The 24,793-nt window shown below is 47.6% G+C and overlaps 1 protein-coding gene across 4 annotated transcripts in view; it reads right to left on the reverse strand.

Moving 5' to 3' along the window:
- MAPKBP1 (mitogen-activated protein kinase binding protein 1) overlaps positions 1-15,641 on the reverse strand; it is a 97,411-nt gene extending 81,770 nt beyond the window's left edge. For all 4 annotated transcript variants that reach the window (XM_086462112.1, XM_086462110.1, XM_086462109.1 and 1 more), the window contains exon 1: positions 15,525-15,641. In XM_086462112.1, the coding sequence (XP_086318238.1) occupies positions 15,525-15,641 (117 nt within the window). The remainder of the gene's footprint in view (positions 1-15,524) is intronic.
- Between the last annotated feature and the right edge of the window lie 9,152 nt (positions 15,642-24,793).

The following is a 24,793-nucleotide window of genomic DNA, read 5'->3' on the forward strand; positions in this document are numbered from 1 at the left end:
CTCAGCCACTGACATGGACAACTCCCGCAAACCCACATGTGCTCACTCAGGTACACACCTCTGGGACATCCTTCTGCTTCAAAGATGCAAACTGGTGCTACAGGAGAGGCAATCATTGTTCACAGCCACAGCTATCCCAGAAGCAGAACTTGGTTTAGTCAGTTCCAAACAGTGAAAATTTCTTGCAAGATTTACGGCCTAGACCCAGCACCCCAAAGACCTGAATAACTCCTCCTGCAAGCCAGCAGCAAGAAACACCATCAATCCTCTCTCACTTACACTCACACACACACACACAGAGGAAACCACCATTAGACAATAAATCACACAGAGAGACAAAAGGTTATAAAGATAACGACAATGTAATCCTAAACAAACTCACTAAATCATTCATTCAGCCCACCTTCCTTCTTCACATACTTTGCCCTTAAATCACTTCTTCCTGTGATTTTTCCCAAGCACCTTTTCAGTTTCTTTTCCTGAAGGAAACAAAGTCTGTAAACGAGAGGTACAATAGTCTAATATAAGCTGATTTATTTGAGGAGATCATTAAAGGTGACTTAACAAAAAGAAAAAGGGAGGAAGTTGCCATCTAAGTGACTTAAAACCCTGAATCAGGGAGAGTAACCCTGGAAAGACAGGTCTCCTCTAGCCTACATTTAGGCTCAGGAGTGGGGGGCGGGAACACATTATATTCATTATAAAATAGAATTACCAGAAGTGAGAACTGAGGAAGTAAAATCACATTCAGAGGAAGCAATTTTTATCCACGGGCTTAAAACCCCCCTTGTTTTTGTTACCACCTAGGTCCTGCCATACTTCAAGAAAGCAAACCATTACCACAACCACCATTTTCTGTGCTGCCCCTGTTTAGAACTTCAGAAAGCCCCAGACCCAGGCACACAACCAACTCCTATTCCTTCAACGCTTCACAAAGTACTTCGGTTTTTACACGTTTAGTTCTTAGCAAAAATTGCTGCTGTAAAAAGCAGAACACACACACACACAAAAAAGAGATTATGAAACTCCAGTCTTCAGCAAAGAGTGAGTGCTCCCAATGCATGATTTTTGCATTCTTCTACATGCTTCTGTTCAGTCTGTGCCCACTCCTTGCTGTGGTGCACTGGCAGCTAGGTAGTGGGCAACTGCTGGGTACAAGCTTTATTATCACCCCTGCACAGGAACTGGCCTCTGCATGAAGCCAGCCTGAAATTCCCATCACAGACCAGAGAAGAGTGTTGGATGAAATGGAGCTGATTGCCTGTCCAAGTTCTAAGAATGCAACTGATGATTCGGACTCTTAAAAAAAAAATAATTGCAGAAAGAAATTATTGGAGAGAATTGTTCATGGAGCACTGAGCCCTGAATATGTTCCCACCTGACCACATTCTTGCCTCTCTCTTTCTAATTCTGTCAGTCTAAGACATTACTTCTACCTGCAAACCTTGTCTCTCTTATGTCCTTAGAACATCACAGGTTGATACCTGCAATAAAGCACTTAGGAGACAATATTGTGGAAGGATCTATTTACAAATTAACCAAAGACAAACAAGCACTTTGAGTTTAAAGATGGAATTAACACCAGCCACAAGCAAAGACTAGAACTGGCTGCTCAGTGCTTATCAGCACTTTCTGCTGTTTCTACAGAGGTCACTTCCTATATTTCTTTTGGGTGAGATAAAAATCTATTAGTGACCAAAAGGACCACAGAAATTGGCACAATCTGCTATGGCAGCCAAGCTGACCAAGCAAAGACTTGCATTAAACAATCTCATACAAAGAACCAGAAAGGCACTTCGAAATTTAGGTTGTTTTGCTTAAAAGCACTGCCTGGGAGAAGTCCTATGCACACTTCATACGGTTCAAAAGAGGACAGCAGCACCTCAATGCACCTGTGAAGCCCACACAATTATGTCACTTCAAAATACTCCTCCCTACAATACGTCACAACATGATGACCAAGGCAACTAGAAGCTCTACAAGTACCTGGACTACTTGTCCAATAGTTTGAGCAGGGAAACGTCTGCCAGAAGGAGTTCAAGAAAACTCAGCAACAGTTTTGGAATCACAAGAAACCAAGAGACTGTCACAGACCGAACTCTGTGGCTTTGGGGGACCACGTTGCTGCAAACTGAACCCTGTGGGATTTCTGACAGATGTTCCACCACAAGAGAAAAAGAGCTGAGCAACCGTGAAGCCGATGCTCCAGACACAAGTATCTCACGTTTTATGCTCTTCCTGGAAGGCTAGCTGTATGGCATTTTGTGGTCGCTTTCAGCCACCTTCCCCATCCTTTTCCACTGAAGATGGAGCACTGGGAATTCTTGTTGATTCAGCTCTAAGGAAGGGAAGCCCTGGTGCTACCCCTTTCTCCTATTTATATCAACAACATTACTGCAACAGTTCAAACATATTTTATATATAGCTCTGTGGCTTATTTCCAGGCAGAAGTAACTCAATGCTGGTGTACATATGTTTGGACCACAGCAATTGGAAAGAATGTCCCATGAACACCGTTAACTCTGTTGCTCCACTGTGACCAGAACAGGCTCTACCACTGCAGAAATACAAGCCATGTTAGAAAAATTAAAAGAAAATTAAAAGAAAAACAAACAACAAAACCAGTCAACCACCCAGAAGCTAAGCAAGCCACTCGCCACCTGCACAGCACTGACAGACTTCCACTGTAGGCCCAACAGATTTATAGCTGTAAGTTAACAGCCAGCTCTTGTCACATCAAGATATAGTGTGTGCCTGCCAAGAGATCAGAGAGAGGTGACCAGGGTGTGGGCCAGCACAAGGGTAGACATGTAATACATAGAGTATTGCTCTATTTGCAAACCTTGCTTGCACTGAAAACACCAGTAGTGCTACAATATTTGAATGAGTGTGACTTTAGTTCAACAAGCTCACACACTGAGAAGAAAGAAGAAGGGCAAGGTGCAAGAGCCACAGGCCAACATCCAAAATTACTTCCCTCGACCCTGGTTGCAGGGACCTCAGTGACACGTAGGTGAGAGAGGCGCCTGCTATAAACCCACAGGATACTGCTCCCATTGCTAGGCCTAGTATTTAACATGACCCCAGGTGAGCCAAACCCCAGGCAGCAGCCCACAGGGAGACACAGTGTCTGCTGTAGTCCCTCTGCTAAAGGAGGGTACTCCTGCTACCACATGTAGACAACTACCAGGCGATAACTACCATGCTTTTCACCAGATTGTCCCTCTCATGGGCTGCAAAGACAGGTCTGTCAGTCTTCCCAAAATACATTAAAACAACCTTTCATCACATTTCTCTCTGCAACAGCTAAATACATGGGGGGCGGGGAGGGATGATGGGGATTAACATGTTTTTTTTTAAAAAAAAAAATAATCTTGCCTTTTCTTATGTCTGAATCCAATGGGACTGGACTTTAAAAAGGAGGAAAGCAGAATCAACGCTTCAGAACTATCTAAAATGGCACAGCATCTTTGGTTATGTGATGTGGAAAAGTTAATGACCACCATCTCACGGCTCTGCAGAGACGGTTGTCTCTTGTCCTGGGGTATAAATAACCTAGCTTTATCCTTACATAAACCCTGTTTGTAACTTCAGGGATGAAACTGCCCTTTCTGAACATGTCAGGTCAGCATCTTGCTTGAGTCAGAGGAGGTTCTGTCAGGGTGCCCCTAGCTGGGGAGAAAAGGGGAAACCAAGTCCACATTTGGGGATGATGATGGGGGTACAAAAGAAAAACGGAATTTTTCTCATTAACTGTTTATTTGGGGGATGGGAAACAGGAAAAGAGAAATAGTCTCTGTTCCAGGCTTCACAGAACCAGTTAGCAACATGACCAGGGAATACGGATTAAGGACAAAGCACAGCTGAGCCGTCAAAACAACATGATGATGACAACTGCATGATATACATATAAGGCATGCACATACATACAGTTATGTGCATGAAATGAATCAGTTTTCTTTTGCATTCAGTTTTCTTCTAAAACCTTCAAGGTCATCACGACTGTGTTACACAAAGAGTTGTGCAAGACTTTGTGTACATTACAGCTGTAACACAACACCAGTGTCACTTTATAAGCAGGGGAAAAGAGTGAGTTGTAAGTTACTGTACTAACAGGCACACTAAGAAAAGTAACATACACTCAACCAGAACAGAGTATGTTCTTCCTATTATTACACACACACACATACACACAGAAAAATAGGAACATACTCATACCATCATCCAACCAGGCCCCAGCATTTAAGTATGCTCTACAACGCAAAATCCTGCTTGGCAGCTGTTTACAGTACTGTCCTTTCTGGCGATCTGAGGAAAGCATCCAAATTAAATCACTATGGAGTGGGAGGGCAGGGCACAGGACAGAACACAGGCCAGAGACCTGGAAGTAAATTCCTCTTCCAGAGGGATGGCCACAATGCACAGGCAGCATTTCCTGTGCTGCCCAGAGACAAGACCCCCTCCCCAGCAAGGGAAATCCCCCACTTTGACATTTTGTAATAGATTTTGCTTCTAAGCCCCTCCTTCTACCCTAACTGCTTCTGCAGCTTACGAGGATCACTGATGATTTACAGTTCTGCCATCTCCTCAGGACCAGAGCTCCCCACTCAACTAATCCCAAATGCTATACAAACACACTTCAGCCCACAACTCCCTTCCCCACAGCCCAGGGCAGGAATACCAGCTCCTCTCTGCCTGGAGAGTTACAGGACTCCTTATGCAGCCTCCTCCCCTCCTCAGCCTGAGCTGCTGGCTAAGGCGGGACGGGTTGCTCCTCCCAGTACAACAGGCCCCAAGTGCCAGAAAAAACTACCCGTAGAAAGAGTTTCTGTTGCTTGCCAACAAACCTTTAGGCAGTAGGTGATGAGTGTTCCCAATTGTTTTAAACCTCTGGAAAGCAGTGACAGCAAAACTAAATGCCTTATCGCAGCAAGCACTCTCCTCTTCCCACTGGAACGTCATGGGGCTCTCCACAGCAAGCAGTACTTCTCCACCCCTGGTGACCTCAGAGTTCCCCAGGTGTCCTGTAAAACGCTTTTATTTTGCAAATAAAAGAGGCAGATTTTCCCAAACTAAGAAGACAATTCAGTTCCCTCAGCAGAGATGCAGACCTGGAAGCTGCCCAGTGCATTTCATGCAACCACATCCTCTGCTGCAGAGGATGGTGTTATTGCCCAGGGCAACCTGGTGCTCTCTTCCAGCCTTGCTGGTCAGCCTGGAACCTTGGTCACCAGAGCTCCACCACGAAGGACCAGACACTGTCTGGAGACAGTGCAGACTCTGAGCATATTCTATGGGGTGTGTCTAGACTGGCAGATTGGCTTGTCTGTTTTTTCCAAAACCTGTGTTTCCAAAACCGAGCAGGGGCGGTGAGGGGGCAGCAAGGGAGCGGCGGGGCAGGAAGCAGTGAGGCAGAAGGCACAGGCCCACCCCGCGAAGCTGCCAGCGAGCAGCGAGCAGGCAGGGCAGGCCGGGCAGGCAGGGCAGGCCGGGCAGCTGCAGCCCTGGCGCTGCGTCGCCCAGCGGCTCTCGCCTTGGCTCCAGCCCGCCCTGTGGAAGGCCATCGATCCACCCACTGGCCAGTTTATTAACAGCCGTGCCTACGTTCAGACACTCCTGGGCACAGATGTTCATTCCAAGGACCCTGCGCAGCTCAACACACAGCAGAGATAGTCCAGCTACTGCATCTTCTCCCCCACCACTGTGCTCTGTTTTCCACTGATGGCTCTGTCAAAAAAGTATTTATCATGGGTCTTGGACATCAAAAAGCTTATTTGCAGCCCCACTACAGAAAGCGGGCCAGGAGCCTCGCAAAGCGATTATCTATAAACCACCCACCATAGCGGTGATGCAGGAGACTCGCTCTTCCAGACGTTACAGCCAAAAACACAGCCAAAGCAGTCAGTAGCATGGAAGCTGAAGGAAGCTACCTCCGGCCCAGAGTAGCCTGCCCTAATCCTCCCCCAGCACTAGTTATCTGATGGCGTGTAAAATACATCTCAACAGCTTAGCTCGGGAAGCCTGCAGAGACACGCAGCACAACTCGTGGATTATCAGGGAAGATTATCCTCCCGGTACAGGAGAAGGTGGAATCCCACTTCCAGCCACAAAAGCAGTTCAGGGTTTTAGAAACAATTACATCCACTGAGGCCCACCGCACACTCATCAGAAATATTTATTAATGCATTTCATTAAGAGCGTTTTATGTCACCTCGTCCCCATTCCCCTTTACCACCACTCCTATAGCAGGGTTCAGGGCACAGGCTGGGCAAACACCCTCCCGTGAGCCTCACAGTTGGGCAAGATACATGGATCCATTTTTGAAGCCTGTGTGGCCATGATTCAGCCCAAGAAAACTCAGTAAGCTGGGACCAGATGGGCTTAAACAAATGATGCAGTTCCAGTTCCAGTCAGCAATGCTCTTGGACGCAGCTGCTCGAGAAGGATGACACCCCAAAGCAGGTTTGAAACAACTGCACTTGTGACTACTACCCAGTTCAAAACTGGGAGATAAGCCAAACACAAGGAGTTATGCAACTGTTTTAAAGCCCTGGATGCTGGGATGCTTTGCAGTAAGTGGATAAGTATCCTGCCTCTTCTACATTGAGGGGAAAAAAGAGGCTCAGAGACAGTCTGAACAGCAGAGCACAGAATCCAAAACCATTAACTGCATTTAAAAAAAATTGCACAGCTCTGTTTCAAGGTTCACTCTACCTTTACACATTTCAGCAGCACAGAAGTGCTGGTTAGGAAAAACATCACTCAACCCAGACAAAGCTCTTGCAGAAAAGACACTAATATTGATGCAACGTAACTGGCAAAAAGAAGTCCTTTTACTGGTATAGCCTGTTTCTTTGAGGGACAGGATCATTCAATAGACACTTTTGATGCTGTGTCACCACTAAGGCAGCTTGTCATGGAAGCTCAGCTTGCAAATTGTTTCTAGCACAGTAAGTACACCCTTACAGTCACGCCCACTCGGGATACCTCCAACACCATCCCCATCCCCTTATGCTCCAGGTGAGAGCCCCATGGCAGGGCTATGGCTGAAGCACAGAGCACAGCAAGTTCTGAGCACAAAGAGCAGCCACCAAGCAGCAGGTCTTGCACACACTCCTTTCACCCTCAGTCCTATTCAGTGTTTCAGCAGCTCCAGCATCCAGATTGTGTTAGGAACTGTGTAATGAACTCAGTCTCCTTTGGTGCAAAGTCCTAGGCTGTGCAACGGTGGGGTTTTTTGGGTTTTTTTTTGCAAATGAAAGCCACCCTAGTACAAACAAGACTTCAAAGGCAAGCAGCCCCTTATGTGCTACTCAAAGGTGAGCAACGAATTTGAAAGCCCTTGGGAGAGCTCAAATGCTACCACAGGAGCACAGGAGATGGTAGCTAACACTTCAGTAGTGGCACTTCAAACAACAACCGCCCTATGCTGGGCCTGCTGGTCGACAGGGAAGGGTTTCTGAACAGGCAGAACTGTTTTTCACAGTGCCTACTTGGAAGCAAAACAGGAGCAGAGAGCTTTACAAGTCTGTAACCTTGAATCCATTGATACTGCCATAAAGTTCTCCTTCTTTCCAAAACTCCTCTATCTGCCTGCTGTCAAGCCATTTGTTAGTGTTGTGACTCTCTACTACTATGCAACCTCCAATAATCTACTTTCTTCCACAGGAAGGAGTCTCTCTGGATCCATGATGGGGGAAATTTCAGCCTAACTATGCAAAGTGTTTGGGAGATGCAGAAATTAAAGAACCGTCACTGTAAGGAAGGAATGTCATTGTTCAAATTCCAGCAGGTAAGAAATCTCCTATTGGTTGTTAAATCACATTAGCCTTCTTGACCAATTGTGAATTTTAATACTGTATTTGGGAGAACAAGCAGGACTGGCTTTTATTGCTGTTGACTTGGAAACACTGAATACAACAGCAGTTCATAGACTTTTCTATAGTACTATTTTCAATCAGAGTTTCCCCACAGTAACTAACAACAGTACTGGTCTCCTGGGACACTAGCAAAATTACAAGGCTTACTGGGGTTTCCACAGCTCTAATTCATATGGTGCTTAATCTGCTTGAGCCTGTTGGAAAGTCATCACCACCAGAGCTACTGCAATCATTAGTGACAATGGAACCAAGTCAGCATTTACAACAGCAGAGTTTGGGGACTTTTAAACAAATAATCATAAATGAACACACAGTCCTCACACGGGAGAGGTAAGAAACATCCCTGGTAATCTGCAAGAGGCTGGGCTTTGTGGCTAAGGCTAAGATTTGGCCTCAGAGGATCAGGATTCAATTTCTAGGTCTGCCTCAGACTTCCTGTGGGAGTTTGGAGACATGTCTATATAGGAAAAGCACGTCCTGTTCCCCCCCCTCCCTACTTTTTTTTTTTTCTTTTTAAGCCTGAAGCTCTTCTGGGCTGGGTCTACTTTATCACATGTCTGTGCAAAGCTCACCAAAGCAAGGTAGAGATGAGATGCTCCTGCAGTCTATGGTCATAAAAATACTACCAACATCTCACCTTTGCATTAATATTTTTGAAGACAGATCACATGGCACAGATCTACTGCTGGTTACAACAGTCACAGGCCTCCGCTATATTTTCCTTGCACAACATGCAGACACGCTCAGGGCAAGGCTAAGCAGCACTGTGGTGAAAGGAAATAGTGGGAGGTTTTTCTGAATTGCAGTAGCCACCCTTTGGTGGGTACAGCCTCAGCAGAGCCCACAGGGGTTTCAGGCACAGGGACCAGCCCACGTCTGAAGCTGGAACCCAGAGCAGAGCGCACACTGCAACCCTGCTACGCACATTCAGGAGCCCTTGGAAACTTCCAGCTCTGCGGAGGCAGGTACATCAGACACAAACAGAAGCCTGAAGTGACTGAAACTGGGCTTGGTGCTAGTTAATTATTCAGACCTTAGCTGGGATAACTCAGCATTAATACCAGGTCTCCATTCTGCTAAGCACTGTTTGAGCACCATGTAAGCGCCACTCCCTGCCCCAAACATCCAGACGAGAGACCTTTTAAAAAAGCCAAAGACTAGCTAGTACTTGGTGTTTACTTTCACTCTCACAGAGAAAATTGTACCAAGGCTAATCAAGCAACTTCTCCCTAAGACCTGATCAACAGGAAGAAAAATATCTACTCAAATTTGCCAGGCCAACAAAAAGCTGACCACCACTTTCTCAGCCGGAAATGGGACGCGATGCCCAGCAATTGCTTTCCACTAGACCCAGAGGACAGTGAAATAATATACAAGTCATTTTACAAGCACCTGTAGACCCTTGATGATACAAAAGCAGACAGTGCTTCTGTACCTGGCCTGTCTCCCAACCATCACTCCAACTCTTTCCTGAAACAAATGAGGTGACACACCACAGGTAGTATGAAGCACACAGCTAGTGAAACAGATGGTACCCTTTGGAGGAGGTCTCTTTCCACTGTGTCTGTGGATGCCTTTCTCCACCAGCTCTCCTTGCACCACGCTGAACAACAGCTCTGACCAGCAAGCAGCTAATGTACTACCTGCAACACCACCGAGCAGCCCTCGCTTCTGCCATCTTACCACCCCAGCTAGGTCTTTGGCAAAACACTACACACGTTACAGCCCACTGCAGAACAGCAGCCCACAAGCAAAAGGGGGTCGTCAGTCTATATATGTACAACTCATCCAGCACAGCAGGGACAGAGTAAAACCTGCTTACAAGCCTCTCCAGCCAGGTTAGCTAGGTCCCACATGCCTTCTCAGAACACCCAGCTCATCTGAAGGAGGTGAGGAACAACATGAAAGACAAGACCTCATCAGCTCTAAAAGACCATCCAGGTAAGCAGCGTATGACCACCCAGGGGAAGCAAGAACCATTTAAACCCACAAGGCAAATGACCTGATTTGTGTTATTTATGCTGACTGCACCCCAGCTGTTAGCACATCATCACTCCCACCCCACCATGGAGAGGTCTTCCTGCTGTCCCTCACAGTAGAGAGCACATTATTTAGGGGTGGATAGAAGGGTGGATCTTTCCAGCAATCTTTTCTCAAAATTGGCAAGAAGACAACAGTGGTTCACAGATACACTTGCAGGCTACAAAACCAAGCATGTTTTTACACGCTTTTATATCCACCATACTTCAAGAACCAAAAGCAATCAGTGCTGCAGTCCACCAGCAGAAAAACTTTGGCTTTGATATGCCCTGTGGCTACAAGTCACATTTACCACTCATGTTCAGCTCCAATTCAGGCCACGAGAGCTAGCCAGATCACCTCCTAATTTCAGGACAAGGCACAACATTTGTAGAGAGGATAGAACAAGGAAAACCTGTGTGTGGAATTGTTAACAAACACAGGGTCATCCTGAGCACCATGTATTTGAAGATGGAGTAGATGGGACCAAAGCAGCCCAATAGGTAAGGATTCAGCCCCTGAGCTATGACACTCTCAGTTGTTCCACTGACTCTATCCACAGATAGACACATGCCACTGAAATGCAGGTCTGGCCAAGGAGAAGCTAACCAGCCTTTGTCCTCTGCTTTAAGGGACACCGTTATAAGCATGACCAGAGAACAGACATGAAACTCCTTCTTTCTCTGGACAGCAGCCCCTAAGCTGTTGAAGCAATTGGGTGTGTTTAGACTGTTCAGAGCTGTGAGAATGATCCCTGGCCATCAGCTGGGGCCATCAATATTCATGGATGTTGAAGCAGAACAGGCACAGCAGTAGAAGCCCAGACCAGCATCCTCTCAGCTGTGCCACTGGCTGGACTGGTCCCAGAGTTGGTGGGCTGCGCACTGCTCAGACTCCAGTGGAGTGGAGAAGGGGAACAGGGCAATACTGTGCTCAACAGCTCCTCAAAAGCACCATCATTATGTAAAAGACCCTTCCAAATCCTGCCAAAACAAAAGCTTATGACAGCATCAGACAGGCTGCTCTCTACCTCACCCACACAGTCAGGCTGCTCAGCCCCACATCCAGCTCCTTCGGAAATGCTGCCCACGAGGAACCCAGTAGGCTCTGCTGCTGCAGGACCAAGTTGTTTCCAAAGTCTTGCAAAGAATCCCACTCTGCAACAAGTCTCAGCTGCGCCTTAAACTATTTAATAAGAGGTGATGAATTTTGAAGCATTTGTATCAGTGAATCAAAGTTGTGTGGGTTTTGGTTCTGTTCCAGTTAAGGTTCAGCAATTCTCAGCTGATCTGGTTAAGACCAGTAACGGTCTAAATATTTCACGTTGGAAGTTACCATATTTTCAAACAAAAAGGACTGTGTCCTGAAGGCCGGAAGCTACAGCCAGGCCAGAAATGTTACTCCACTCTCCTTGTCCAGGAGCACTTGAGGCCCTAGCTGAGCCCTCAGGGTACTGAGGAGCTGGAGAACTGTGTTTGGAACAGGAGGGGCATGACAAGGCATGAGGGGTCTCAACCTTCCATGGATCTGCTTCCCTCTTAAATCTGTGCCTGCTCACCGGCAGGACACAGAGTTATGTCTAAGTGTTTCTGCTGCCCTAACCAGTGAGCTACCATCAGGTTGATGGGAGCCCAGAGGCTGGCAGTAAGAACAGACCAAAGAAAGATGGGAAACCCTGTCCCACTAGAAGCAACTTAGTCAGGGCTCATTTTCAGAACAAAAGCCCTCAAAAAGATTTAGCAGAGCCACTCAGTCCAACCCAGCATCATGGAGTGGGAACAGTCATTCCAGCTGCACATGCTTGCACACCACCCCACAACAGTCCCCGTGCTGAAGGACTTCCTGCTGGGGAATGTCAGGTTTTAGTCAAAGCACTCTTTTAAACTGGCAACTTGAAATATCTCTGGCTTAGAAAAAACAGGAGAGATCAAAGAAACAAGCAGCAAATTCCAAATGTCTTCCTTTGACTCGCTGGCTTACTGTTTTAGGGAAAAGCCTGTAGCAGGTTTTGTAGCAATTTGTTTCTACATTGACATTGATAATCTGGTTTGACTGAGGATATCCCCCCCACACACACACCCTAAAATAGGCACAGCTACATCAGTTAAAAAGATGCTTATATTTACAAGAGTAGAGCTTAACAATATGAACAGCCCCTGCAGGAACTGTACCTGCTCAGGTACATTACTTCTGTGAGCAGAGAGAGATTTCCGTAGCCCAGTTGCAGGGTACTACAGCAACCAGGACATTTTAGCAATGGGAGAGGGCTCAACCGTTAGCTGCCCCGCTTGTCCTGCTAGTGCCACTCGTTCAGGGTGATCGAGGCTGCCTCAAAGGCACTCAGTGCCCAGTTTTTAACTCTGTGTCTCTACTGGAATCACAAGCACAGTGACTAGACGCACGGCTGGGTTTCTAGTAGGGCTAGTAATCCTCTAGAAATTGAACACAGGCCAACCAACTTTTCTGAGGAAATTCTAGCTTCCAGCCGCCACACTGACACATTACAAACCCAACAATCAACAGGCCTAGACTTAAGTCACTGTACTCTAGGTCTGTATTGGTTCAACGCAAAAAATGGAGATCTGGAGAGGACAGAAAAAACGGATTCAAGCCATGAACATCATAAGACCAAAAAAAGAAATCTAACCACAGAGATAATCAGGCAGCAACAAAAATCAGGACTCCCACAAAACAAAAGTTGTTTTCAAAAAGCAGCAACAAAACCAAACACTACAGCCAATTTGTCAACAAGCTTTACTTAAAGAGGTCCTGCTCCTTCCCCTTACTTTTTTTTTTTTAAAAAAACATCCATGATTATGTATTGGTTCCTCAGTTTTACTCCTGTAGAGATCTTCTGGAGCTGTACAGTAAAACCATGCATTAATTATAGGCAAGAAATAAATCCTAATAAAAGTCACAAAACAAGTTCTCTCTTGTACAGCTCCCAAGTAGCACATTGCATGTCCTGCAGAGCCCTCATGCAAAATATCTCTACTTACCCACACTCCCCCTTGCAGAGCAATGCACAAACAGGTCTCTGCAGAGCCAGCCTCCCACAGCCTGCCCACGTCCAGCCCAGCATTACACAGCTGCTTCACTGAAACGAGCCAATTTTCACAGGGCTTCTCTTCAGCATGACAAACTGCCCAAGGGGTCTGTCCCTAACCACTGAGACAGCCTGGCAGGCCTCCCACCGCCAAAGGGTTGTTTAGGAAAGAGCAGGGACACCAGGGACACTTTTCCATTGGAGAGGAAAATCACAGCTCACGGAAGTCAAGGCAGTGCCACTGAGGGTGCATGTCCATCTAAACTGACCAGCTGGTTGCAATAAAAGGTTGAGGGACTCGGAGGAATCACAGGGCCGTTCAGGGCTTGCTCTTCACCTACATCTGAACGTCCAAAGCACAATGTCACCTTTCAGGCATTAACTGAGGGCAACAGTCCTGCTCCATCCTATGTAATGAAGCAGCATTCAGCAGAGATGACCCACCAAAGCTACCAGCTTCATAGGCCCTTCCATACTTCTGTGCGACTAGAGTCACATGCACCTCTTGGAGCAGCTATTTCTCAAAGAGTCCATGAAACAAAGATGCCTCAAAAACCCCTCCCTGCAGGTCAGCAAAGATCCTTCAGGAGCGATGTGCATGATGCTCAACTTCAGTCCCAAGGAACTTATACTCACACCAAACAGCAGATGGAAAGGATCTGTTTCCTGCTATTTAGAAAAGTAGAGCTGCTTCTCACCTTGGAAGGCAGAGGAACACACACACAGCAGAGGGAGCATCTCCACAGATATCCAACATATGTAGGATCTTTGGGAAGGGGCCCACTCCTTTTTGCCTTGCCCACTCCAGCTGTCCCACTGAATGCAGGCCATAACTCATTTGAGGGAAATTCAGAGCAGATTGCTTTAGGAAGCCAACACCAGCACCTAACTCCTCATCATGACAAATTGCTTCTACCAGCAAACTCCCTTTGCATCTCACTGATTAACTGCTATTACTAATAATATAAACAAAATCCAGCCCTCAAACACTAATTTGACGGTGTGGAATGAATCCATGATACCCCCAGGGGATCAGAGAGCACTAGCTGTACACTGGGAGACAGCGCAAGGGATACAATGGAGCTCTTCCAAAAGGCACATGCAAGGAAAACAAAACGAAACGGGTATCAGAGAATACCCATGGTATGTAGCAGCAGGTCCCAGCTCTGAAAGGGAGTGTGCAGACTTCAGCTCCTATTAACAGAGCCAGAATCCAATGCCCACTTTACGTTGTGGTACAGGTGAATTTTGGCTCTTTTGACAGAGGTGTCCGCAGAATACAGATGAACAAACTGCTCTTCAGCAACAGCTACAAAGCACGTTTCACTGGCAGTCCACAGGCTGCATTAAATGTAGCACGTGCAAGTCCATGCACACACCAAGGTCACACACAAACACCAAGGACTCTCCTCTAGGCAACTCTGAGGAAGCCGAGCGGGTTTTCCTCTTGCTAGGCAAAAGAAGAATATTGCATTGCTTGGTATTAAACAGCCATCTCAGGGAAACTCTGACCTGAAACAGAGTTCTGTGAACAGGATTCATGCTGGTGACAGGCCATTCAGGTAAGGTGTCATTTATTTCCCCTGAAGTTTTACACACACTCCTCATTCCAAGAGATAAATTTTGAAGCACTACTGTTTCGAGACAATGAATGTACTTTGCAGTCATGGATTACAAGCATTTCTTATTCATTAGTGAATCTTCACAAGGGGGGAGGGATTAAGCTTTCTATTTATGGAGAGGGAGTGCTACGCAAAGACTGAGTGATCTGCCCAGGGTTACAAGTGAATCAGTGGCAGGGACAGAACGAGGTGCCCTGACTCAGAGGCACCTGCTGTCAGCACAAGGTAATGCCACCTAGCTCCTGTTGTCCCCGAAGCCTGGGTTAAGCCATCCTCCTCTCCTCATGACACCAGTCAATTCCCAGTGAGTGACTGTCTGTCAGGAATTCTCCACACCACCAAGAATGATGGATTTTTCAACTAGAAGCAATTATACCCCAGAAAAGACATCCCCAAGGGAAGGGGATCTGAGGCATACAGAGGAGGAACATGGAGGGAAGCGCATCCAGGCCCGTGGAACGCAGACGCCATCTGAACAGTCACCTCGCATCCTCCATCTTTTAGACCATCCTACCCTTCCCCACATGCTCACAGAACACCCCTTTGCAGGGCTGAGAGAAACTGCTTACACAGAAGAACAGGTCTTTGTGTATCGTTAGCTGCCAGTAATGCAGGTTAGCAGTTGGAAACACAGAGGAAGAAGCAGCATTGTATTTCTCCTGTCAGTCATCTGTAACAACTCCACACACCACAGCACGGGAAATCCCAAAAGCTTTCTGATACAGAGTGGGTACATACCACACAAGCAAAGAGTGTATTACAGAAGAGGGACCCAGGCTTTAGCAAGGATCTGCAGCACAGTGAAGATCCCAACTGAAAGACAAGACTACAGTCACATTATCAGTCGCTCTGCATTGCTCTACAGTTATAGCAGGTCTCCCAAAGCAGTGTTGTTAGTATAGATGGGACCTTAGGCAACAAAGTTAGAGCATGCTGGCCACACCATGCAACACTCACCTTGCTGCCTATATCTTCACGCTTGTTCCCAGGCTTGCTTCTCCTCAGCTTAATGGAAGGGGAGCGGAGTAGATTTTTGATCCGGCTTGTTATTGTAGACCCTTCGACAGACATCATCTCCAGGTGCCAAGAGGGTATTCACCCCACGCACAAACTGTGCCCGGGGAACGAGCCCAGGTTTGAGGCAGAAATACCGATGTGCTCAGCTTTGCTTACACTCGTTCACATATCTCTCAGCGATTCTGCTCAGGAACTCCACTCCTGTTACACTGCAAAGCTATTCACAGAGGCTGGCAGACTTTCCTTTTGCAGATTCCAGAGGATCAAATCAGCAGTAATCTAAACTGAAAGATGCACCCATGGGTCAATACGGCATTTTAATAAATTCTAGACACATTCTTTGCAAGAAATGCCAAATGCAGGAGTTCGGGATAAGGATGGGTGCAGTATTACTTATTCTCAGAGGCTTCCACAAAAATTATCGTCCTTTTAGTATCAATTAGCACATCTAAACCAATTCCCAGATCCAAAATTCAGATGTTTTACACTTCAGTATCATGTTAAGACAAAAATTCCCACCATTGGAGTCCATTAGCAGGGTCCATCCAGCCCCTTGCTTTTCCTCCATACACATCCATTCCACCTTAGGCTTCAGAGTCTGGGAAGCACAGCACTGTACTTCATTATTAAACGCCAAGTCGCAGAAGCACACCGAGAATAAACACGAGGGAGTTTTTAACTCTCACAAATTTAGCTCTGCTTTAAGAACACACATTTATATAGCGGGTGATCTCTGATAATAAAGGCTTATAATATTTCACATCCCCGCACCCCCTATCTACAAAGGGGATCAAAGAGGAACTGTAACTGCTGCCAACGACTGCAGACTCCCAGCCAAAACCTTCACCTCTCCCGAAGCCCCGGCGGTGGCGGGGGAGGGGAAAGAGGGAGCCGGTCAATGCCTGCAGTAAATTATCCTCCCGGCTTTCGTGCAAAATGGGGGCGGGGGAAAGAGAGAGCGAGAAAGAGAGAAGGGGAGAGAGAGGAGAGAGGAGAGGAAGACAGAAACGTCCAAGTCAGCACAACCGCCAGCCCCTCTCCCTGCGGCGGCAGCACTGCGGGCTGAGAGGACGCGTCTCCTCCCCCCGCCCTAGCCTACCCCGCCAGCTTACAGCTCTCCTACCTGGTGCCCAGGAGCTGCGAGGCCGGCGACCACAGTGCCCCGCAGCGCCCGCCCATGCAGCTGGCCTCCCCCGAGGAGGGGCCGCAGCACGGGCCGTCCCCGCGGGCGGGGCGGAGGCCGTTCCCTCAGCGGCAGCGGCAGGGAGGGGACGGCTCCGCAGCCTCAGGTCTCGGCCAGAGGTGGGGGGCCGAGGCTGCCCGCCGAGCCCCGCGCCGGCCCTGGGAGCCCAGGGGCGAGCGCCCGCCCAGCCTCTCCCCCCGATGGCCACAGCACCGCTCGCATCCCCGGGCCGGCCGCCCGGCCGCGCTACGGCGGCCCGCGCGGGTCAAAACGCGCGGCGGAGGGAGACGGGGCGGCGTGGGGGGATGGCGGCGCGGCGGGGGGGCGGTGGATGGCTGTTCCCGGGCTGGGGGGCGGGGGGGGGGTTGCTCGGCGCTGATCGCGCTCCGGACCTCTGTACTGGGCGGAACTGGACGTCCGTCTCCCACCCAAGAGGCGAGCGGGAGCCGGAGGAAGTCAAAGGCGCGTAGAGACCCGCTCTGCCGCGCCCGCCGCCCCTCAGGGCTCCTGGTTGTGTCCCCCCCCACTGCCGCCGTGCCCGTGGTGGGGGCTGCTGTCGCTGGGGGTGTTGCGCTGGCCGGTCTGCCCCACGCACCTGGCTTGGCACCACAGCCGGCCTGTGCTGGCAGGACCCCCCTGGGGAAGCGACAGGGCAGGCGGCTGTGGGACGGTGTGGCCCGGACATCTTGGGGTGGGAGAGGGGGCTGAGGGTGTCGGCCCGTGCTCGGGTGCTATGGGACAGCCGGGTTGGCCTCGCCACACACAGCGTTGCTGTGACACCCCCGGGCCTTCTGGGGGGCAGCAGTGCTGAGGGTGCTTCTGGAAAGGTGTGGGTCCTTGCCGCCAGGTAGCCTGACTTGGATGATGTGCATCTTCTAACATGATACATCTGGTGTTTGGATTCTTTACCGGGGCTACAGTGGTCACAGAGCGAGCTGGCGCAGAGGCTGCTGGCAAAGCCATAGCAGCTCAGCTGAGCGTTACTGGATGACCACGGGACTCCACAGCCCCACAGTGGCATGATAGGACTCCACTGCATAGCTTCCCACCTATGATGAGGTCTTGGAGCTCCTTCCCTCAGCTCTCCAAAGTATCTCTAGGATTCTGGCAGCCCTCCATCACATCAAGATGCAGGAATGGAGTGCATGGAGTCAGAAATTTGGACACTTGTGTGCTGACTCATAGCAGGGCAGAGCCTAGAAGCAAATACACCAGGCCAGCAAGAAGGTTTTGCCCATAGCTCTCCCCCATGGAAAAGTTCAGAAGGCACTACACTCATTCCTGTGCTTCCCAAATGGGGACAGACAGCTTGCCCTATCACGCCATGACAGGTATTGACCACAGAAGAGGAGGTGGGAGGCAGATTTCACAGGCCACGTGTGAAAGCCTGAATTGCTATCTAAGGGCAAACAGGTAGGATGCAGCACTCTCTCTAAGAGTTCAAAGAGACTGTACATGTCCACGCTGGCCTAGCATACATCTCCACAACAAAGCCCTAAAGGGAAGAAAGGAAACCAGCATTTCATAGGGTGGAAAAGTCCTGCTAGCAGCCCCTTCCTTGACATGCTCTTTCATTTATTGCAATCTACCCTCTGTCCTCGGAGCATCTTTCTGGCTCCCTATTTCCTACTCTGGGTGCCTCCCCCCTTTCCCATCTTTGGTGACTGTCCTATCTTCAGTGACTAACTCAAACCCAGAGTGTTCATAGCAATTGGAGATGATCATTCCAAAAATACAGTCCATGAAAATCTGCTGAAGTTCAGATGCAGATTTACCATGACAGACGCTCCACATGGGCTATAGTCTTCCCCTTAATGGTTCCCATTGTGGCTGGTGCACTTGCCACTGCCACAGCTTGTGACTGTGAACCTGCACTGCCTGAACTTCTGGAAAAGGTTGTTTGCATTCAGAGTGGGATTCTGAGCAGGCACAAGGGCTTGCAGGACTAGGATCTTAGGGCCTGACTGGTCAGAAACCTGCATGTACTGATGGAAACACCCAGAGGCATAGCATAGGACATCTTTCCAATCTTCATTAGCTCCAGTCATGTCACAGTAACCTGCAGGAAGGGAATTTACAATGTCTGTTTCTAACCTTTGTTAGGCTTTAGTTTTGATACACAGGTGCCACAAAGAACTCCACGCTTGTTGCTATGTGAAAAAGTCACAAGGTTCCTGGAACTCGGGCTTTCCAAAAGACACTGGATTTTGTGAGATTTAGAGTAAATGGGAAGAGTTGGTGATGTTGCAATGTATTTTTTAAAATAAAAGTAATTGAAGTCCATGGGAGCTAGGAATACAAGTATAGAATCATAGAATCATTTAGGTATCTTAGCTTTCAGCCCCAGACATGGCCTGCAACCCAAGAGGTGGCACATAAGAAAAGGATTCTTCTAGAAAACATGGATGTTGTCCATTCCTACTGACCCTATTGTCCTATTGCTGATAACAGTGCCTGGTTGCTAAGGCTGAGGAGAAATTCATGAAGGAAACCAGAGCCACTGCTGCAAAAATAAAATCCCTCTTCTATGAAGATTTACACGTGTGCTTAGTTTTATCCAGTCTATCAATTCTGGCGAGTGGAACTACTCACACCGGATGTAGAGTTAAAAACATGCACCAGCCTGTACAGGACTGGGACCTGGCACTGCACAGGGGAAAACCAAAATAGTTGCTAGTTCTTAAATTTCTGCTGTTCAACAGTAAAACATCAGAGTCATCACGTTTGGGAGAAAGATGCATACATTTGAGCAAGAACTGAGGCATGTCTTTGAAAACAAGGAACAGCTGAGATGTTTGCTTGGGAGATGCTGTTTAAATGCAATTAGCATTGTTCTGTTTTGTTGAAAGCTGAGCACAGCATAATGTGATTTGTGATTACAATCCTTTGTGTCTGTGAAGTGACTGAGGAGACAGGCTAACTCTGAAACATCAGTGGACTTCTAAATTCAGTGAAAGGGAACTGGGACAGAGAACGGATGTTTCTGATATTCTGACCAGAGCATACTACCTTTCTAGTTATTTTTTAAGCGGGACGAAATGTCACAGAGTTTCTTCAGTTTATCCTGAAGAGAAGGATCTTGCCAGTGATTTTTAATGAAACTTTTTCTATAGTTTTATTAATACAAACACTTGCTCTTTTTTTCTTTGATCCTATTAATACAAAAGGAAAACAAGCAGGAAGCACCAGCTTCCTCTAGGTATTGCAGTACAAGTCTTACCACACACCTATTTCATCATCAGAAGGGCCAAATTTTCCAGTCATAACACCAAACATATGAAAGGCTAGTGCAAAACCCTTGCACTGGCTGTACAACTACTAGAGCTTCAGCTTGGGTGAAGCTGGAGCAGATGATGCTAACCTGCATGGCTTCTGTTCTCCCAGTCCTATCCTCCAATAAATACCAAATAACTTGAAATGTAGAGAAATAAACTTCTTTTTTCATCCAGTGGCATGCCTAGAAGCAATTGATAAACTTGCTGCTCCATGACATGCCTCCTGATGTTGCTCTTGCTCGTGGTGTCCAAAATAAGCTCTCCCACGGCAGCAGTCAAGCTGGTAATCTGCTGTCCGGTCACTCGCTGCTTCTTCTGTCAAAGCTCATTAAAGGCACGCATGTATGGCTGGTGACTGACTGTGCTTCCCGCTTTGCTCACCCACCCCACCCGTTACTGCTGCTCCTTTTGTTGTGCCGCTGTTGTCACCTCGCTGTTGCTCTCCCTTTTGTAGATTGCCTTTATATCAGAACAAGGCTTGTCTTTTACAGTGTGTTCCTGCAGTGCCCATCTCCATAGGGCAGCACCTTGACTGAGATCAGTTAGTGATGACTGAAGGCAACAGGATTTTCAGCTCACTCGAGAAGTCATGAGTTCTTCCTTGTCAGAAAGGACAATGTACTATGAATAAATTATATAATTTTTCTTTGGCATTTGTGGCATTTGGTCTTGAATGATGTGTTCTTAAAGTAGTCTTCTGAGGGATGCCATAAATAATGAGAGAGAACAGATGCCTCAATAAATTAAATGCCATATTTTTAAGCATTAGGCAGTGAAGTATCTGAAAATGTTTTTCTCTGTTGCAGAAATCCTCTGTGCTTTTCTAAGAAACAACATCTTGTAAATAATCCCGTAATCCTGTAGGGGTCCAAGCGAAAGGAACATTTTAGAAGTGACTTTAAACAAAATTATTTTCCTAGTCAAAAAATTATAAAAAAGAAGAAAAGCACATAGAAGAAAAAGCAACTGAGAAGTGCTACATGAGCCCTCTCAGTGTGATATTGAAACCTTTCTTCGAACTTGTTCTCCTTACACACAAAGCTCTTCTCACCACCTGTGGCCAGGCAGGGAGCGTGAGGTGACTCCAGCCAGCGGTGCTGACATGGTGAGTGCAGCTGTGGTCCCATCACTGGATCCGCCGAGCGCTGCCCAAGCACTGTGTGACGGGGGCAGCAAGGTGCTCCGTGCCTCTGAAACCCTGACGTGTTGATAGCCCACTGCACCCATCACCCAGGATGGCTGCTTGATCAACTTGGTTTTGCCACTTTTTTATTGATTTCTTAGTCAGAGAAACAGATCTGAGAAAGGATTTCATTTTTTCAGACACCGACATGTCAGAGCTGACCTGCTTTCCTGGTACTAGAGGGAGCTCCAAACTGGAAGTTGTGGCAGACAGCATGAGCAATTGAGGCCAGCTCAGAGACCAGGTGAGTTAGTCAGGGATCAGCGTCACACTTGTGCAGATTCATAGCTTCCAGACAGCTTAGAACATGGGTTGAATTTGCTCATGTGTATCTGCAAAAATAGTGGGGACAGACATTTTACTCCACACCCTTATTGCCACTTTTCCTGAGCAGCTTTCAGGCCAAGCAGAGAGCAGAGAGCACATTTTTCCCACAAACTTTGAAACCCTGTGGAAGAAGAGCATTCAGTCTTCTTCTGTAAGAGTTGTCTACCCTTCTACCTCCAAAGGACCATGGTGCTGCTTTCCAGTTAGGCTGACAACTACCATGTTAGCCTCATGTTAGGATGTTGATTCAGCAGGGTCATAACGCCTTTTTCCACCTGTTGGCTTGTTGTTAGAACAGTGAACAGCAGGCACTCAGATGGGAGAGAGGGTGGAGGAGGAAAGATAAACAGCTTTGGTCTAGTCCAGAATAAAAATATATGAGAAACTAGACAGGTAGAGGGCAAGAGAGGAAAAGCAGCTACTATGAAGTATATAGAGGGCATTTTATATTTAATTTTTCTCCAGCTATGAAAATGACTGCAAGCTTAAAAATAATTTCATTATTAACCTCTTAATTAGATAAGAGTTTGCCCTGGCAAAATGCGCCGAGGATTCTTCGCAGGACACACAAAGGTCTCCAAAGCTCAATGTACAGCATGTCAGGTGAGGAAGCCCAACCAGAGGTAGCTGGTTTTGTTGACTTATTTTCCCCCAGTGAGCTTTGTCCCTTCATCTCTCTCCTTTATTGCCACAGCTACAAGGGATAAGCAGAATGAGTTTCTGGAAATTGTTTCAAACCGTAGCCTGGGTCTTTTTATCAGGCTCCTGGAACCTGACTTGAAATGTTTAGATTCCAGCCAGCAGTTACACAAGGATCTTTTCCTTGTGTGTTCCCATGGAAAAGCCATGTGGACATCTATGGTTCATAATGCAGCCAGGGAGAATATGCTTATATCACAGATCCCAGCTGAGCTTTAAAAAAAGAAAAATATACATGCATGAATGCCATTCAGCCAGCTGCCAGGAAATTGTGCTGATAAACTATGGGGAGTACGAACAAAATGTGTAGTATGGAAAGACCAACTGAAGACAGGAAGATGCTGCTTAGAAAAGGCTTGTATCCACCAAGGATGGATAATTTCTGTAATAAGACGAAAGACGCAGGGACATACTTCGAAATCTCAAGCACAGCTACACTCATTTTTGTTCTGCATTAGAAGAATGTGCCCTAAACTGAAGGAAAAAATTACAAATCCATTTATATTTTGGCTGTGCTACTGTAACGGGTGAACTAGCCCACTTATGTCTCACTCCTGTATTTCAAGGGATCAACAAAACCCATGCCCTCATTTAAAACTATTTTTAACATAATTAGCCAAGTGCATACATGTGTCCATTCAGCTGTCAAACTGAGGCCATGTTCTGACTCACCTGGTGCCCGAGGCGTGTGTGCATCCTGTGTGCAGCAAGGTACGCTTCCAAGCCTGCTGTGAGGTGGCAGATGTGATTGATAAAAAAAAAATTCTGGGCTGTCTGATTTAAGCCTGGAGGAATGGCTGCAGGACTTCCCACAGCCACCTCGGGCAGCACATGCTGTGAACCATCCTCATGAGAGCCTCATTAGTGCTTGGGTGCTGCAGGGACAGACAAGCTTGCCAGGGTGCTGTGGGAGCCGACATCTCCCCGAGGGTGATGCTGCAGCCCCAGCTACGTCTGCTCCAGCTTCTCAGCTAGCACAGCACTGTGCGTGAACAGTTATCCCCACTGGTCATGGCCTGGCTCACACAGATGTGCGTTAGCCAGCTTGTGAAGGGAGGTAAATTATGTTACGGCCCTATTAAATTTTCACCAGAAGCAGGACCTGTCTGTGTTCATTTTTCAGTGGCAGGTGACCGGAATACCACGTGATAGCTGCTGGACGTAAATGTGTTGTGCTTCCTGCTGTCTACATGGAGGCTGTGAGAGAGGACACACAGCAAGTACTGAGGCAAAACTCAGCCCGGACGCTGTCTGGGTCCTGTGAACTCCCCACCATCACAGCTTTGTCTGGTCAGATAAGCCGTGACATGTTACCCAGGCTAATGCATGGGGGCTTCTTTAAGCTTAGATCTGAGTCTGGTCCGATGTACACACAGGACCAAATGGTTTGACAGTCTCAAAAGCCAAAAGTGGAACTGCAGTCTTGCATGAATTCTGTCTTTTTAGAGACCTTAGATGTGAGTAGAGACAAGAACAGCAGCATGCAGATAGGGGAGGGCTGTCTCTCACTGACTGGCCAGGCGCCAGGGCTGGCAGGCACACAGAGACTGGAGGTTGGATACAGAGGTCCCTACTTGCAAGGGGAGTCCAGAGCTGAAAACCGCATGATAGGAAAGCATTTGACCGAGCTGGTACTTAAATAAGGGGTGCCAAATCCTTGTTCCCTTTTGTAGGAGTTATTTGTGTTCTATTGTTCTCCTTAATTACTGCTCTCTGGAAATACGAAGGACAGGATAAACCTACCATTGAACTCTGCGAGGAATTATAAGGTTTTCCCTTAGAGCAGTCACTTTATACCTTTCCCAGTTTTGGGCCCACAAATGTTTTGCCGTGAGTGGAGGTGCAGACATCTACACACTTCAGCCTGTTTGCAGTGGGTGTAGGGGGTTTACCTGTCACAAATATCTTAAAAATACTCACAAGGGCTCACTGAGCGGAGGTTGAAAGCTGCTCCCTCCCTGCTGTAAGATCACCCAAGGGCTTGTTTCCTGTAGGAAGGCTGGGTTGGGTTGGGTCAGGTCAGGTTAGAGAGCACTCCTTACCATTGCAGGCACAGAAAGGGATCAAGAGATACGTTTTCCAGCATGTGTCTAAGCAACTGATTGTCCTTCACTTGTCCTCCCTCTGGCAGCATAAGCAAGAGCACACAAACTACACCATTTTCACTCTAGGGCTGTTCTGCATGGAAAGTGGGGGGGCTGTTATTTTCCAGGTCTGCCCTGAGGCTCAGGGAAGAGGTCTTGCAGCTTCTTGCAGGGCTAAACGTCACAAGGGAATGATGCCTCTTCATCACTTGGCCCATGTCTTCCTGGATGTTCTTAGGTGTTTAGGCCAGCTCTGCAGACTGCATGGACGGCACTCAGCACGCGGGCTGGCCCTGGCCCAGGGACCTGAAAGGAGAGAAGCCTGCAAACCCCTCTCGTGCTGAGCTATGCGTTCCCCACCGCCTGCTGTCTAACCTCCCCCTCCCTCCCCTAGAGTATGTAGGTCACTGTTAACATTGTTTTCCTCTGAGCCCCGTCTGCTCCTGTTTTACCACTTT

This window comes from Leptosomus discolor, chromosome 3, assembly GCF_034619465.1.
Source record: "Leptosomus discolor isolate bLepDis1 chromosome 3, bLepDis1.hap2, whole genome shotgun sequence".
Classification (NCBI taxonomy): domain Eukaryota; kingdom Metazoa; phylum Chordata; class Aves; order Leptosomiformes; family Leptosomidae; genus Leptosomus; species Leptosomus discolor.